Source organism: Stegodyphus dumicola, chromosome 9 (assembly GCF_044657685.1).
Source record: "Stegodyphus dumicola isolate Sdum_Otavi_A_Nest chromosome 9, ASM4465768v1".
Classification (NCBI taxonomy): Eukaryota; Metazoa; Arthropoda; class Arachnida; order Araneae; family Eresidae; genus Stegodyphus; species Stegodyphus dumicola.
Window position 1 is genome coordinate 143,874,366 of NC_140776.1, and position 17,256 is coordinate 143,891,621.

The window sequence follows — 17,256 nt, forward strand, 5'->3', positions numbered from 1 at the left end:
CGATAATCCGGAATTGCCGAAGTCCCGATGAGTCCGGATTAACGACTTTTGACTGTATTAGACGCAAATAAACTTCTTAAAAATAGTTTAATGCTCCAATAAGAAATGGCTGTAATAGGATGTTGTAGTAAGCTGGTACCTCATTTTGTAAATAAGTACACTTAATTAAAATAAACTAAAAATGTTAATTCCAACTAATGAAAATGTTTTTAATCATGTTTCTAAAAGAAATACATCTATTCTTCTTATGGTGTGTGTGTGGGGAGAGTTTTTATCAAGAAGATATATAGCACACATCTCTGTAGCAATTGTTAAGAAAATAGAAAAGCACTAGCAATATTTCAATAGTCATTACATTCCAAATGAGTCTAAAGCTAATACTGGCACACAGCTAAAATTACGTATGTAACATAATAACAGTCTGACAGACCCACAAAAGAAGCTAAGGAAAGCAAAGGGGAATTAGCACATTAATGACTGATGTTGCATTTTCACATCAGTGAAAACAGTTTTTTTTTCGGGGGGGGGGGTCTCTCCTGTATTTATTTTTTCATATAAAAGTCCACACAAGAAACGACAAAGAAATTAACATTGGAAAAAACTACTGTATTTAAAATCTATTCTTTCAGGAACAATTCAACAGATTACCACAAGAAATGGCTATAGTGCTTATTGGATCAGTGAAAATAATTCTTGAAAATATACAGAAAATTTGTTAATTAGCACACTTTTGTAATAATATCAAATCTTGTTAAAAATGAGGGTGAAGCTTTTTTTTTTTTTTTTTTTAATTTGCATAGAAAATTTGTTAATTAGGCTATTTTTGTAATAATATCATTCTTGTTTAAAATGAGGGTGAAGATAATTTTTTTTTTATTTGCAATATATCAAGATGGTTAGATATAAGAGATGCCTTGGAATTGAGAATGTATATATTTAAGAACAATTCAACAAAAAATGCTAAATTCTAATAAACATTTGAAGTAAATTTAAATGTTTACTTTCTGATCCATCTGATGGCACAAAGACTAAAACTGAAATCATTGGTTTAATCATCAAACAAGGATATGTGGAAAATAAAAGTGCAATCCAAAAAAAGGGGGAAAAAAAAGAGTTTGTACCGGTTACATAATACATGGTGTTAGAAACAGCTTTTATTAACTTCTACAAAGCCACAGATGTTCATAAAAATTATGAGTTAAATATGCTTTAAATTAATTTTAATTAATGAAACACATTATTAAAAAAGTAAAATAAAAAATTTATTATTAAACAGTGCACTAGTCGCCTTTAAATAGCTCAGTTTGTTAGTTACATATTACAGTCAAAAGTCGTTAATTCGGACACCCATAATCCGGACCTCAAAGCTAAAAACTTTCAGGCGTTTTACACGTTCACATAAGACCTTGACGACTGCACATATGCATGTGCGCAAGTGCAGAATACGTTTTCGCCTGCGCATTTAATGTATAACGGATGGTGTAAGCTAAAATTATCTATTTCAGTTAATGTTAATGATTGCATTCTTCCTTAATCTTCGAATTAGATCCCGCTTATTATTTTTTGCAGACTGTAAGAGCAATTTTATAAAAGTAAACTTGAACTTTCGATTATGTCAAATAGAATTTTCGATGCTGGAGCTCCCAAAGGATCTACAAAACGAAAGTATGTTTCGATGTCCATCAAACAAAAAGTGGAATTGCTGCAAAAAATGGATAAAGGCATATCCGTCTCAAAGTTATGCAAGGAATATAACATTGGAAAGTCAACTGTATATGACATAAGCAAAAAGAAAAAGGAACTTTTTGATTTTTTTGTGGATTCCGACACCCCACTTGCAATGAATAACAGAAAAAGGGTTCGTTATGCTAAAAGTGACGATCATGACAGAGTGATGATTGAATGGGTCAGACAGCGTCACAGCGAGGGCGTGCTATTGACGGGTCCAATGGTAATGGCTTAAGCCAAAATATTTCATGAAAAAATGAACTTAAATGGAAAGTGCACATATTCGACAGGTTGGTTAACAAAATTTAAAAATCGGCATGGTATAAGACAATTAAAAAATTTCTGGTGAAAAATCTTCAGCTGATACTGAAGCTGCTGAACAATTTGCAGATGAATTCATTGAATTCATTACTAGTGAACAATTATCTTCAGAACAAATTTACAATGCAGATGAAACTTGTCTTTTCTGGCAATATGTACTGCGAAATACCTTGGCAACCTCTACAGAAAATGCTCCAACTGGTGTCAAAGATTCCAAAGCGAGACTAACAATTTTAGCGTGCGCAAATGCTACAGGAACGCACAAGTGCAAACTTTTTGTAATCGGAAAACATGCACGACCTCGACCGTTTAAAGGAGTAACGATTTTCCCTGTTATATATCCCGCAAATAAAAGAGCATGGATGACACAAGTGTTGATGAATGATTGGTTTGAAACTCATTTTATACCCGAGGCTCGGCGACATTTGAATTCGGTTGGTTTACCTGATGACTCAAAAATAGTTCTGATTGTTGATAACTGTTCGGCGCATACTTCACTTAAAGTTTTAATGAAAGATAATACATCCGTATTATTATTATTGCCTCCAAATTGTATGTCTATCATTCAGCCTATGGATATGGGAATAGTGCACGCGCTGAAATGCAAATATAAAGCAGCATTTTTTAAATCTATGTTAAATTTCTTGAACAATGGCAAGACTATTCAAGAATTTTTTAAATTTTTTAGCATAAAAACTGCCGTGTGGAGCATCGCAAGATCGTGGGAGGATGTGTCTCCAAGTACGTTAATAAATGCTTGGCATAATTTATGGCCATCTACCATGTTTCATGGTGAGGAGGATGAAGATGATAGCCGCGAATTTGAAGGTTTTCGGACATCGCAAACTAAAGGTGAAATTTTTCAGTTATTGGATTTTGTAAAGAAATGTGGAGAAGCAGTAATAAATGAAGATGATGTAAGAGAAGTTTTTCATTGCGACGACAATGCCCCAATCATCAATCAATTAACGAACAGCGAAATCTGTAGTATGGTTCTAGATCCAGAAAATATCGCTTCCGATAGTGAAGAAAATGACACAGACGTTATCGAAAACGAAACAATTTCAATTGACAAATTAGTCGGTATTCTCGACACCGCAATTATAGGACTTGAACAGCGGAACTTTGTAACTGAACAAGAAATTATGTCTGTTTATAGAATTAAAGAGAAAGTATAATCACATAAAACAAAACAACTTACATTGATAGAAATGTTTAATAAAGTAAACAAATAAATATTAAGCTTTTTTTTTTTTTTTTTTTTTGTAAATTTTGTTACCCTTTAGATCATAATTGTTCTTTATTTCATAAATTATGGTTTCATATTTTTAATTTTAGAATTTCTGCATGCCATCTTACGAGATTTAAACTGATGATCTATAATCCTGAATCGCGAAGTCCCGACGAGTCCGGATTAACGACTTTTGACTGTAAATAACTTTCAAAGATTATTGATTTCAAAGATTCATTATGCTTTATTTCTAGAGTGAAACATTATGCTTTGTCCTTATGCTTTACTTCAAGAGCGTTCCTTTCAACATTCTAAGAACTGGCTATAACTCTAGGGCTGTGGTCTATCAGCCCCCAAAGCTATTTTATGTGGCCTTGCCAATACATTTCAGTTACATATTTGTTTTAATAATTCTTACAGATTCAATATACCACAAATTCATTGGGCAGTGGATTGCAATATAACATCTGTTACGAAAACAGAAAAGCACTAGCTTAGATTAATGGGAATGGCATAACATTTTTAGCCTATCATCAGCATGATGCAGTTACAACAAGGCTCCATGCTATTTGTTTCCAGTTGTCAATGGTGCAGTCACAATGTTTTATGGTCATACAAAACATTAAGTGCAGTGAAAAGTGGTACTCTAGTACATTTTCAGCTTCTGACACCCACATACTGACGTGAGCACAGCTTTTGAAAATAACAATGACTCGAGGCAATTTTTCCAATTAATCATTCTTTTTATGTTTTCTACCCCCCTCCCAGTACTCTCTTCATAGTATTGATACTGAGAAATGAAAAAAATTCTCATTCTCAAACTATTTCTGAAATTAAAATCATGAGCACCAATTACTTATCCTTGATTGAAGGCATCTAAATAAAAAATTGTATCCATCAGGCTAAACAACTGCTTAGATGTGGCAGCATCCTCACAAGTGTATACATGAGGTGACAATGCCATTATATTTACTTAATGCTATCTGTTCCTAGTTCAATGGCATTTCAGTGTATCTAAATCATAACATGTGTATGTATAAACACATGCATATATTGAGAAAAATATTAAATATAAATAAGCAAAAATAAGCTTGAAGTAATCAAAATTACCCTTAGATCCCCAGTTCCAGGAAAATATTCTCCATACTTATGAAAAGATACAGTCATAACTCGATCAGTGGTATAAAAGGCTTCTTCAACACCATCCCCATGATGAATATCAATATCAATATACAATACCCTTTGATGATACCTAAAAATAGAAGCAACACATATTTAAGAGACTATGAATAGTGAAATTAAATCAGATACTTCAGTATTTTAATGCATTCATTTCTTATGATGAAAGATCACACAAGTATGAAGGTCATTTTAAAAATAACAGAGTTCGTACACATTTTTCTGCACACGGAAATTAAGTACTTTTAAGGACTTTTAAGAACCATTAATGAAAAAATTAAGGACCTATGAGCAAATGCAAACTGAATAAATTCAATTAAAAATATTACCGATGCCTGCATTTCACATTTGTAATACCATCCTAAAAATAATATAGATCCCTAAGTAGAATGCATTATTACTAAATATGAATTAACATAATTATTAATAAGCTTGAAAATAAAATAAACTTTAAGCAATTGATCAAGTAGCATTAAATATTTTACACTTATTGGACATATTTGAGGGAAGAGACATTTACGTTTTACTAACAGTTATGTTTATTTTTTTTAATGTCTCATTATGTCACATACTTGGTCAGTCTAGAGGTTTAGTAAATAGCAGGTAGATTTCATGTCAAATGGCATAGGTTAAATGAGAAGTAAGATCATAATCAGCACGATTCATAACGAAAGACTGAATGTTGTCACTGCTGCTGCTTGTTTAGAGAGAGACCTGCTGATTAGAACAAACCTGAAAAGCCTGATGTTGGCATGGTTAGCAAGTGTTGAAAGTTAGTCAGGTTCTGTTTAATGCAGTTAGTGTCATAGGTTCGTGTAGAGTTCCAGGGATTATAACCCAGTTAATATACTTCAAGCTTGCCAACATCTAATCAGAAATCATTTTAGTATTAATGGTTACATGAAAGTTGTTTGTTAAGCAGGGGGGATATATATTAAGCAAAACGTTTAGCAGAAAATACATGCTGTTAAAAAAGGAAGTGCCAAGAATTGATAATTGCTTGGGTTGAAAAATCCAAAGGGAAAGGTGAAAAAGGGCAGTCTCGAAGGCTAGAGTAGAATATAGCTCTGAAGATTGCCAAAAGAGACAGATCTGATGGTTATACCTTCAGTGAGGCTCTTGCGGTGGTCAAGATGGCTGTACTAATTGAAGAAAACCATGAAAAACGTTTATCAGAGGAACAGGCTACTGACCTTGAACTTCAGATAACACTGACTACTTTCAATACTAAAGAGTTACAGCTGAGCCTCTTTTAAGGGGCTGCTAGACTTTAAAACAAAGTGGGTGACCCAAACAAATGGAGTTAGGAAAGCACTGGGTTTGGTGCATTTGACACAAAATGCTATTTAAACGCAGAGGTGCTTGATACCTGACAAATCCAATCTGAAGTAGTAGTATTTTAGATAATAATTACATTTCTACATCTTATAATCTATTTCAACTATAATATTTAACCAATAAACATTTAAATCAATTAAACTAAAATCAAATAAACAAATTAACAAACAGCTTCATTTAACATAACATAGTCAGAACAATAAGAAAATCTTGTATTATTATTCTTTACTTTCAAAAATACATAGCAAACTTTGCAAATACTACCAGCTTTGAAATTACCTTTACAGCAACACTATAAAACTATTAACAACAAGCACATTATGAAAAGTACTATCACAAAGAAAATGTCAGTGCTACTACATTATTTGTTTAAAGATCATTTAGTCACTGAAATAAGAAAACAAAGTGGATAAACTTTACAAATGATATTTGGAGTAATAAACATGCAGCAAAAGTTCCAACTGACATGATTATAAATAAATATAGTGATAAACGATGAATACAATTTGATCTAATTCAAAAAGTAACTGATGCCTTGTAATCTAAAATAGGAACTAAGAATAAAAAATTCTTGTACGTTTTTATGTAATTGTAATTATTAAAGGAATAAAAAATTTTAGAAACAATGTAATGAAGACATTAAATATAAAAATGTATTCAACTAATGTTAGAATGGCAATACCAAAACTAAGAAGCGTCATCTATGATATATATATATATATAAAATCAAGAGATAATAATTAAATCAAAAATTAGATCATGAAAGTCATTAAAGGTCCTAATTCACCTTCTTTCTTTTCACAACTTTTCCTACTCCTCAGTACCAACAAATTACACTTCTTAAAAATCCTTTTTAGATGTAAAAACTTTAAACTTTATCATGCACAATTAATTTACTTTTATTAATTAAAAAATTTTTATTTCTTTCCACAATTTACCCATCAATTTTTGAAAAAGTTAATTTCATATTTTTTAGGGTCTAATTTACCTCAAAAATCAATTTTTTTAAAAACTACCTTTAATTAAGTTTCTAAAATTTAATAATATGAAATGAATTCCTATTAAATTTCAAATGTACAGTCTTACATTTAAAGTTACAATCTCCGCATTTTCATTTTTCAGTGCCTAGCTTCAATGCTTTCAAGCTGCCTCTTTACACCTGAACTCAGTTTTTGCTAATTCAGAAGTCAAACAACAACATCAGTTTTTGCTATTTATTATTTCTAATTAACCGACTTTCTTCTTACCACTCAATTCGACTCTTAAACAGCTTTCTTGAAAATTACATGGAGAATTACCATGTGGATTTCATTCAGGTTTTATTTTGGTATTTGAGTTCACTGATTATTTTATTTTAAATTTCATAAATTTTAGACATATTGCCTTTTTTTAAAATTTACATTTGAATTATTTATTATTCTTTTTCCCATTTAAGTGTTTAAGAACTCCATTTTTATTGTTTTATGTTTTTTTCTCAAGTTGGAAACTTTTCTGCATTAATTATTATTTAAATTTTTATTTATTTTAATTTTAAAAAATTTCTCCTTAATAAACTCGTTTCCACAAAACTTTTGACTTGAAATATTTTACTTATGGTTCACAATGTTATTTTTGATTTAAAAAGTTTCTAAGCAAATCTGTTCTTGCTTTGGTTCAAAATTTATTTAATATTTACATAGCACACTGCTTTTAATGACCCAATCATTCTTCAGGTTTTTTAATTCAAGAAGTCTTTTTATATTTATTTTTATAGTAATTTTAGTTCTAGAGCCACGTTGGAGCAAATTATATCTTATGATTAAGTTAAAAAAATTTTAATTCGTTGCACTTTTAAATACCTTAACTGATAATTTAATTATCTTAATTGGCACTTTCTTTTAATTTATTACTCTAAAATACTTTAAAAATTTGCAATCATCTAAATGTAATTAAAAAACATGGCTCTGTTAAAAAAATTTTGGGCTACTCCTGGAAAAAGACAAGGAATTTTTAACAAGTTTATATTTTTTAAATTAATTTTATTGTTTTTGTTTCGATTTTGATGTTTGTATTTCTTGTCAGACTGTTAACCCCCTTTCATAAATTAATTTATAGTTTAATTATTATTTCTTAATTATTTAATTAATTTCGTAGCATACCGTGCAACTTTAAAAATTTATTATCTTAATTTGATATTTCTAAATTTTTGCTTGTATACACACACATATATATCAAATACACCTTCGAGCGAGTTTACAAATATCATAATTTTGTTATTGTTAAAGACTCACTTAAGAAGTTCTAGGATTGCTAACACAATGTCATTCACATAGCAAAATCCTGATGCTTCTGATTTTTTTGCATGATGAAGTCCACCAGCCCAGTTAACAGCAATTTCTGCTGCTTGTTTATTTAACTTCACTGCACCAGCTAAAACATGGAAGGAAAAAAATTCAATACACACTATAAAAAATTTTCCTAATTAACTTCTATATTCTGTCTAGGCTTGCAGTGAATTAAAACTTACATTTTAAATATATAAAATACCAAGTCTGAAATCCATACAACCTCTAGACCACTAGCATTATTATTATATATTCAAAATAAAAGCTTTTCATATACAAAGCTTAGGAACGGAGAATACAACATTCAAGAAAAAGCAGGTGATTCGAAAAAGGGATTTTTGCCCCCAACTTAGTGACATTCCTGTATGTCACTCTGAAATACCTGCTGGCTAGGAAATGGCTAAGGTGGCCAATGACAATTACATTACATTGAGGTTGACCATGACCTTACTTTCAGTCCTTGAGTGGTTACAAAGAGGTTAGCATTTTACCGATAAAGTGATGTTCTATGACATTTGTTTAGAGTAGGATACTGCTAATTTGTGGTTGAAGAAATTTGTGGTAGAGTGAAAGTGGTTGTTGTTTGGAGTGGGATGATTTACTTCTTTTGGCATAGCAGCACAGAAGAGAGAAAGATTCTGCAGGATTTTAAGTTCAATAAACATAGCATATTGACTTTCTAATTTGATCCAGGTAATTATTATTATTTTTTTTTACAAGCTACTGTTGTTACAGCTATCTTATTAAACTGAAGTTTGAATTTTTTATTGTGTTGAAAACATCTTGTAATTGTGGAGCTATATCTGCACAAAAAAAAAAAAAAAAAAAAAAAAAAAAAAGGCACACTTGTCTTAAACTTATGGGAGGAATATGGCATTGAAAAGTCAACAGTACATGGCAAAAAAGGGTGGGAATAAAACATATTTTGTCAGAGGTTTTGTAGGTTCTGACATCTTACTTATAATGAATTATAGAATAATCTTCCATTATGCTAAACATAATTATTATAAAAAAAGGGGGTAATTGAATGGGAGAGACAATGCCACAGTGAGAGCATGCCATCGAAGGGTCCAATATCACAAATCAAAATGATTAAGAAACAAATTTAAGGAAAAAAAAAAAAAAAAAAGAGGGCATATATTTAACAAGTTGTGTCATGTACTCAGTCCAGAGGTTTAGCAAACAGAAGGCAGATTTTTATGTCAAACAGCATAGGTTAAAATTAGAAGTAAAACCATAATCAGCATGATTAATAAAAGAAGCTCAGCTGCTGTCACCACTGCTGCTTGCCTAGAGAGAGAAACACCTGCTGATCAGGACAGACCAGAATGCCCGACATTGATGTGGTTGGTAAGTTAGTTATACTTTGTCTGTCTGACTTTGTTACTGCTGTAGTTTCACAGAGATTAGCTGCAGTTGTAACCCCAGTTAATGTACTGCAACATTTCGATAAGCTGCTGAAGCACCAGAGGTGAAATGTTGTTTTGTATTTAAGTCTCACTAGCCATAAAGAATAAAGTTTTACATTTTAGTATTATTATCTTGCATCTAAGGTAAGGATTAATGAAAAGAAATAATATGCCTTAACATGCAAAGATAATCTTTAAGGGTAAGCATGTGGTTACAAATAATTAAATTATGAAGTTAGATACCATTAACATGTCACTAGTGTTACATGGTCACTATTTTTTTATATCTGTTAAAAGCACTATTAAAATCTCATTATACAATTTAAAATAACACACAATTACACATATAGTTTATGACTTTAATTCTAAAACAATATTAGAACAATTATAAATTAAAAGCTAGAAAACATGTATGGTTTATAGCAACAATACAAACCAAAATATTGATGCGTCTTTTTAATTTCAAAATTTTCTAGACATTTTAGCTAATTTACATAAATGTCCTTCTTAGAAGAAGCTGCTGATTTTATTTCCTTAGTAATATATACATTGAGAATCAATATGAAATGATATATGGTCGGGGCCAATGTAGTAGAATTTTTAAGATTTAGTGAAGGACCTAGCAACAAAGTTTAAAAATTTTTAGAATTTAGTATAGAGATAGAGCAGCAGATTTAGACAAAAATTTTACAAATTATTGAAGCACCAGGCATTAGAATTTAGGATGCACAGAGATTGTACCAGGCATTAGAATTTAGGATGCACAGAGATTGCAAAATGCTTTATGCCTCTGCATAGTGCCTGAGATGTACAAGATGAATCTTACAAATTATCAGTTTTTTAATTTCTTTATTAATTGAAAATTCTTTTTTCCTACAGATGCCTATCCATGTGACAAGATCAGAACCATTTCTGCAATTTTCCACGTTTGTGTCTATTGAAAAGAAATGTAAGTAAAGAGAAGACTTAGTGGATCAAAAGTAGAAAATTCAAATATTTTTTTACTGCTCTTCCTAAAATTCTCCAATACATAAATTCATCACAAATTTTCTGTGAAAGTTGCTGATTATGCGCTAAGCACCAAAGCTTAGCACGACCATCTTGGGATGGCAAAAATTTTTAAAATTTAAGACAGGCACTGGGCAGCAGGGTTTAGAGAAAACAAAAATTTTAGAATTTAGAGAAGCTTTGGGCAGCAAGTTTTAGACACACGGAAATAAAGCAAATAGCAAAAGCTTAGCATCAACCCTGTGTATGGTGCACTGAGACATATGAGATAATTTTTTTAAATTTTGAGTTTCTTTTTCTACAGATTAATTAGAAAAATTCCTTCCTACCGATGCCTGTTCATGTGACTACATTAGAACCATTTTTGCAATTTTCCAAGTTTGTGTTCAGTGAAAAAAAGAGAAAATAAACATGCTAAGAGAAAGACTTCTAAGATCAAAAATAAATTCAAATAATTATGTTACATTGTTTTTATAAAAATGCTCCGAAAAATAAGAAATTTGCCACAAACTTCCCATAAAACATCTTGATGCATTCTACGGGTTTGTGGATTGGATCCGTAGGAAATGAAATTGGAGTAATTGATGACAACACTTGACGAAGAATCAAAACACAATTTATTTGCCAGTATTACACATGAGAGTTCCAAAGACACATTTACAGTCATCAAAAAATTATGATAACCATGCTGAAACAATCAGCAATTAGGATAGGCATAGAGCAGCAGATTTAGACAAAAATTTTACAAATTATTGAAGCACCAGGCAGTAGAATTTAGGATGCACACAGATTGCACCAAGTGGCTAAATGCTTTATGCTGGCCCTCTGCATAGTGCCTGAGACGTATAAAATGACTCTTATAAATTATCAGGTTTTTAATTTCTTTATTAATTGAAAATTCTTTTCAGGCTACAACAGTGAAGACAGTTTCATGGCAAAACATTAAAGTTCAGCTCCCGACTCGTTGATCTCTCTCAAGCTAATATCTGAACTCAAGATGCTCTACGATAAACATTCCTGAGGAAAACCGCTAAAATGCATTCTAGAATATTCTTGCTCTCTCTATGGCATGTTGCCAAATAGGCAATTTCATGCAAAATTTGGAAACCTTGCCTTTCTCTGCCACTTTCTGGCAACACTAACCCTGCTTTAGCAAAACAGCTGCTTTCCAAGGACTCGGCCTGCACTTCCCGGAGAGTAAAATCCTTGGTCAGAAGAAAAATTCAGTACAAACAATAGGTAACAAAACAAATAAATAAGGTAAAGATAAAAGAAACAAACATTTACACTATTTACAAGTTATATACATAAATTAACTACATAACAATTTTAAATTATATAAAGTTCAGACTGAATTTCAGTTTGAGGCTTTCCATTAAGTTATATCCTGGTTAATTACTTTTTCACTGCAATTCTCAGATGGTTTTCTGGTTTGCTTATCACACTCCTTTCAAAAGGAATGAAGTAAAATTTACATGTTTGTCAGACTCTAGATAATAATCTAGAATAGGTTACTATATTTGAGACTTTTTCAAGGTTTATTTTGATTTAATTTAAACTCTATAACATTTACTATTTCTGATCAATCTTGGTAATAATTTGTGAGTTTTGTGTCTTTATTTCTACTAGAAATTAGGAAACAAGAACAGAACTTGGCAAAATATAACAAATACAGTACAAAGTCTTTAATCCGGACTTGTTGGAACTTCAGCGATTTTGGATTAGGGGTTTTTCTGGATTATAGATCATCAATTTAAATCTGGTAAGATGGCATGCAGAAATTATAAAATTAAAAATATGAAACCATAATTTATGAAATAAAGAGCAATTATGATCTAAAGAGTATCAAAATTTACCCCCCCCCCAAAAAAAACACCTTAATATTTATTTGTTTACTTTATTAAACATTTCTTTCAATGTAAAGTTGTTTAAGTTGCTTCGTTTTATGTGCTAATACTTTCTCTTTAATTCTATAAACAGACATAATTTTTTGTTCAGTTACAGAGTTCCGCTGTTCAAGTCCTATAATTGCTGTGTCGAGAATACCGACTAACTTGTCAATCGAAATTTTTTCGTTTTCACTAACCTCTCTGTCACTTTCTTCATGCCTTTATCCATTTTTTTGCAGCAATTACACTTTTTGCTTGATGGACATCGAAACATGCTTTCACTTTGTAGATCCTTTGGCAGCTCCAGAATCATAAACTCTTTTTGACATAATCGAAAGTTCAAGCTTACTTTTTATAAAATTGTTTTATTAGTCTGCAAAAAATAATAAGCGAGATCCAATTAGAAGATTAAGGAACAAAGCAATCTGCAATATTAACTGGACGTCCTTATTAAAGACTTTGTACTGTATGAAGTAGCTTTATGTGCCTGTAGGTCAGAATGCAATATTTGATAATCTATTTTCATTAATAAAATAATAGTAATGAATAATTTAATGAAATAATAATAAGGAATTCATAATAATATTGATGACTATTAGAGGATTAGAATATGATACATTACTGTTAGATTTTGAAATAAACTTAAAAACAATAAATCTGTTTCTTTTTTCTTAATTTTGTTATTGTAATATTAAAAAGAAAATCAGAGATATATTAGTTGTTTGATTATTTAACTTTAACAAATATTACTTTGCACTATCGGGACAAAGAAGGTTTATCTGTAGAGAGAATTTTCTTTAAAATTGGGTATTGCTTAAGTTAGCAGGCAAAAAATTCTCCAAATACCCATACAATTAATTCATTTTATACCTGCAGTGTGAAGTCTGATAAGGTAATTTCTTAAATCTTTGCAGTTTCGTGGTGCCCATAGAGAGAGCTTTGAGGTTTCTTTTTAATATTTGCTGAAGAGAATTTTAATATATGATTTAAAATTTTAGAAAATATAAATTCACCAAAAATATTTTTCAGGACAGTTTTAAATGTTTATAAAGAATTCTATGTAAATTTTGTTTCATAGGCTGATTTCGTTCAAAATCATTGTTATAAGTTTGATTTTTCCTTGATTTTAAATGAAATGCATATACATATATTCTACATAATAAATTTTCTAATTTATTTTAAAAAGATTAATCTTTCGTACTTTTAAATATGTTTTTTATATTTCTTTCAGTGATCAAAACAATTAGCCAGGAATATTTTCAAAACAAAATTAAGAAAATTGTTTATAACAAATTTTTCATAAAGTATCCTCTTATATGTAAAACATCATGTGAAAAATTGATGTGTCAATTAAATTATCCATGGACCAGTAATCTCAAATGCTGTCTTTATCAATTTGTCCCATGAGTAATACTAATCCAAAAAATTTCTGAAGCTCATTAGATGTAACTGGCGTCCAGTCGCTTTCAAGATTTCTTTTTCCGCTTATATTTGGCCACAACTCTAAGATTTGAGAAGAATATCGATTAGTTTCTCTGGTTAAAATTTTAAACAATTAATCTGAAAAATTTAAAAAATGAACAGCAAGATGAGTTTCTGAAAATTCAGTCTTTATACCAGAATTACCAATAAAGGTCAATATGTTAGCTTTGTTGTGCTCATTTGGTTGTCTCCATTCAAATAAATTATTAGCGTTGCTTTGAAGTCATCGGCAACTTTATCTTCATTAAAAGATTGATTAAAACATATTTCTTCAATATCTGAACAGTGCGAATCTGTGTAAACAAAAGTTTCCCATCTAAATCTCTTAGCAACTTATTAATTTCGTCCTGACTGAGACCTTTGAAAAAGAACTGAATAACAGCGCGAGGAAAAAAGTTACACTGAAATCACGAGAAAAAGCTCTAATGTTTGAAAGAGATAGCATCTGTTTTATTTTCAAGCACATTGGTGCAAGACGTCTTCGCCAAAACATAGCCAACCAGATAAGAAACGGAATACAATGCATAGCCAGGGGCTGCTATGAACAGGAAACTGGACCACCTAGAGATTCTTAAGACAAACAGTTACTCTAAAAAGGAGACAGAAAGGCTGGTACAACAGTTGTACCACAGCCGGCTTAAAAGCAAGTAAATTTCGCGATACAACAGTTGTACCGCTGGCTTTAGAAAGTTAAGGAGCAAAATTTTTTTCCTGAAAAACCTAAGGACTTTTAAGGACCAGACAAACCACCTTGGAAGAATGGAACTTTTTAACTTAACAAGAAATAATGACTATCTATAAAATTAAAGGATTAGCACACACACACACACACACACACACACACACACACAAAAAAAAAAAAAAAAAAAAAAAAATAATAATAATAATAATAATAACAATAATTACTAAAAAAAATAAATATTGAATTTTTTCCCCTTTAAGGTCATATATGCCTTATTATTTTATAAATTACAATTTTCTATTTTTGATTAAAAAAAATTAAGCCATCTTTTCACATTTAAGCTAATCTAAAACACGGAAATTTCTGATATCAGGAATTATTGAAATCCTGACAATTCAGGATCTCAGACTTTGCACTGTAAATACACAACAGCTGATAAAACTACAGGATTGACCAAAATCCTTTTTTCTCTATTTATTTCCCACAACGGCTTTTTCATTCAAAGCAATTTTCTTAATTTGCTATGTGACAGATATCAAATCAATGGAAATTAAATAATAATAAACCAAATAAAAATTTATTTTTGTGCATCCATCTTTACACTGATTTTTTTTTTTTTTTTTTTTTTTTTTTTTTTTTATACATCATACTGTATTATTTCTAGAAAGGGAGAAAAATAATAATTGAAATGAGGGAGAGTGGAAAAGATATATGCAGTGCCATGACTGATAGAAAGCGGTTTGTAAAATTTAAAGCTGAAGATTTCTAGTAAGACAATGCTTCATGACAGATGGTAAACCAGCTGAAATTGATAGCAATCAAATCCAGACATTAATTAAGAATAATTATTGAATATCAGCCTAATAGCAAAATTATGTTAATTGCTTTGATGTATGAGTTCCACATAAATTAAACAAAAAGGGGGAGGAAGAAAATGACTTTACATATATTTCTATGCAATTTTTCTATTTTAACGTAATGATAATATATTATTTTTAAAATAAATTTGGATGGATGATGAACAGTGGATATTTACTTTGATGTAGAATGGGAGAAATTATGGGACAAGTGAGATGGTTCTATTCAGTTACTGGAATACAGTAAAGACACCGATATTTGCCCAAGCAGAGGGGTACCTTTATGAAGGACTTACTGAGGGAATTTTGCTCATATTCACATTATACACCAGGAAAACAAAACAAAACAAAACAAAACAAAAAAAAAAAAAAAAAAACCATGCAGCCAGCCAATTCACCTGGAATTAAATACAAACCAGGTGAAACTATCAGTATTCAAAGGTCTTGACCACTCAGCCTCTAGTGGTACAGGCAAGTGAGGTCAAACACCACCAAACAAATCAAAAAGACCAGTTTTATTCCAAAACGGTGATGTGTATAGGTGCATGGTACTCAATGGGATTCTTCTGTTATTAGTTCCTTTCCAAAAATTAAAAAATTAACTCCAAGTATTACTTCATAAGACTTCTAAAAGCAGGAACTGAATTCAGAATTAGTCAATGACAAAAGCACACACAACTTGTTAAAAAAAAAAAAAAAAAAAAAAAAAAAAAACTTCTATCAGGATAACATAAAACTGAATGTTTCTTAGGTGACTGGGGGAGGGCAACAATTCATTTCACGCTTCACAAAATATTTTTATTGAGAAAAAATTCAGTTTCTTAGTATATTGTGCATGGCACCAGGTAAAATTTTCTAAAAACAGTTTCTATTCAAAAAAATAAAATGTTCTGGGGGAATGAAATTATGAAAGTAATTAAAGATGGGAAAATATAGTAGAACAAAATATGAATATGTTGCTCAATAAAGTTATTCATAAAAATGAAAAATGGGTATTTTATTTTTGTTTGAAAAATACATGAACTTTTTGGCCATATTTTAATACTGGAGAAATTAAAAGAATTTTCTCATTTTCATAACATAATACAAAAGAAACTTACCAACTGATCCACCAGTAGATAGCTGGCAAAATTCATACAATCCATCAAACACAGGACAATCCTCACCAACATTAACTAGAGGGAGGAAAAACAAAAGAACTACTAAAAGAAAGCCTTTCAAATTATAAATTTTAGGAATAAAACTAGCTTAGAGAATTAAGTTTAAAAACGTGTGGTTTTCTATTACAACCTTTCATACACATGAAAATTAAGTGAAATTTAATTAACTTTTATTTTAAATATGAATAATTTCACGTCATTTAAGAAATAAAACTTAATGAGCAGTTTTAGTTTATTTTGAACTTTTTAACATATTTAGATTTTATAAATGCTTCCCCAACTGAAAGTTATATTTTATAGGCTTTTAAAAGAAAAAGAATAAATAAATACAAATGACTGATTTATCATTAAATTATATTGACACAGAAATACAATTGACACCTATTGCAGCCTGATGAGAGTATGGTAAATCTATTTTAGCTACATCGATCACTTATATATTCACCTTTCTATGCAGTTACACAATTTAGTACTTTATTTAAAATAGCATTTTTATGATGAAAAAGAAAGACTATATAGTCACTATTATACATATAAAAACGAAACTTTATTTTTAAAAAAAAAAAATAGTGCACATACACTTTGCTCTTTGATAAAGGATCTTACAATGAAAAAGGAATCAGAGTATCTCTCCGTATGTAACAATTG

At 30.3% G+C, this 17,256-nt stretch overlaps 1 protein-coding gene across 2 annotated transcripts in view; it reads right to left on the reverse strand.

The window, feature by feature from the left end:
• The window catches only part of HDAC1 (histone deacetylase 1), a 77,321-nt gene that overhangs the window by 36,242 nt on the left and 23,823 nt on the right, over positions 1-17,256 (reverse strand). For both annotated transcript variants that reach the window (XR_015043106.1, XM_085824188.1), the window contains exons 4-6: positions 16,549-16,623; positions 8,068-8,206; positions 4,391-4,532 (exon numbers count right to left, since the gene is read on the reverse strand). Coding sequence is in view for 1 of the 2 variants with exons in the window: in XM_085824188.1 (XP_085680314.1) it covers positions 4,391-4,532; positions 8,068-8,206; positions 16,549-16,623 (356 nt within the window). In the remaining variant the exon portion in view is untranslated. The remainder of the gene's footprint in view (positions 1-4,390; positions 4,533-8,067; positions 8,207-16,548; positions 16,624-17,256) is intronic.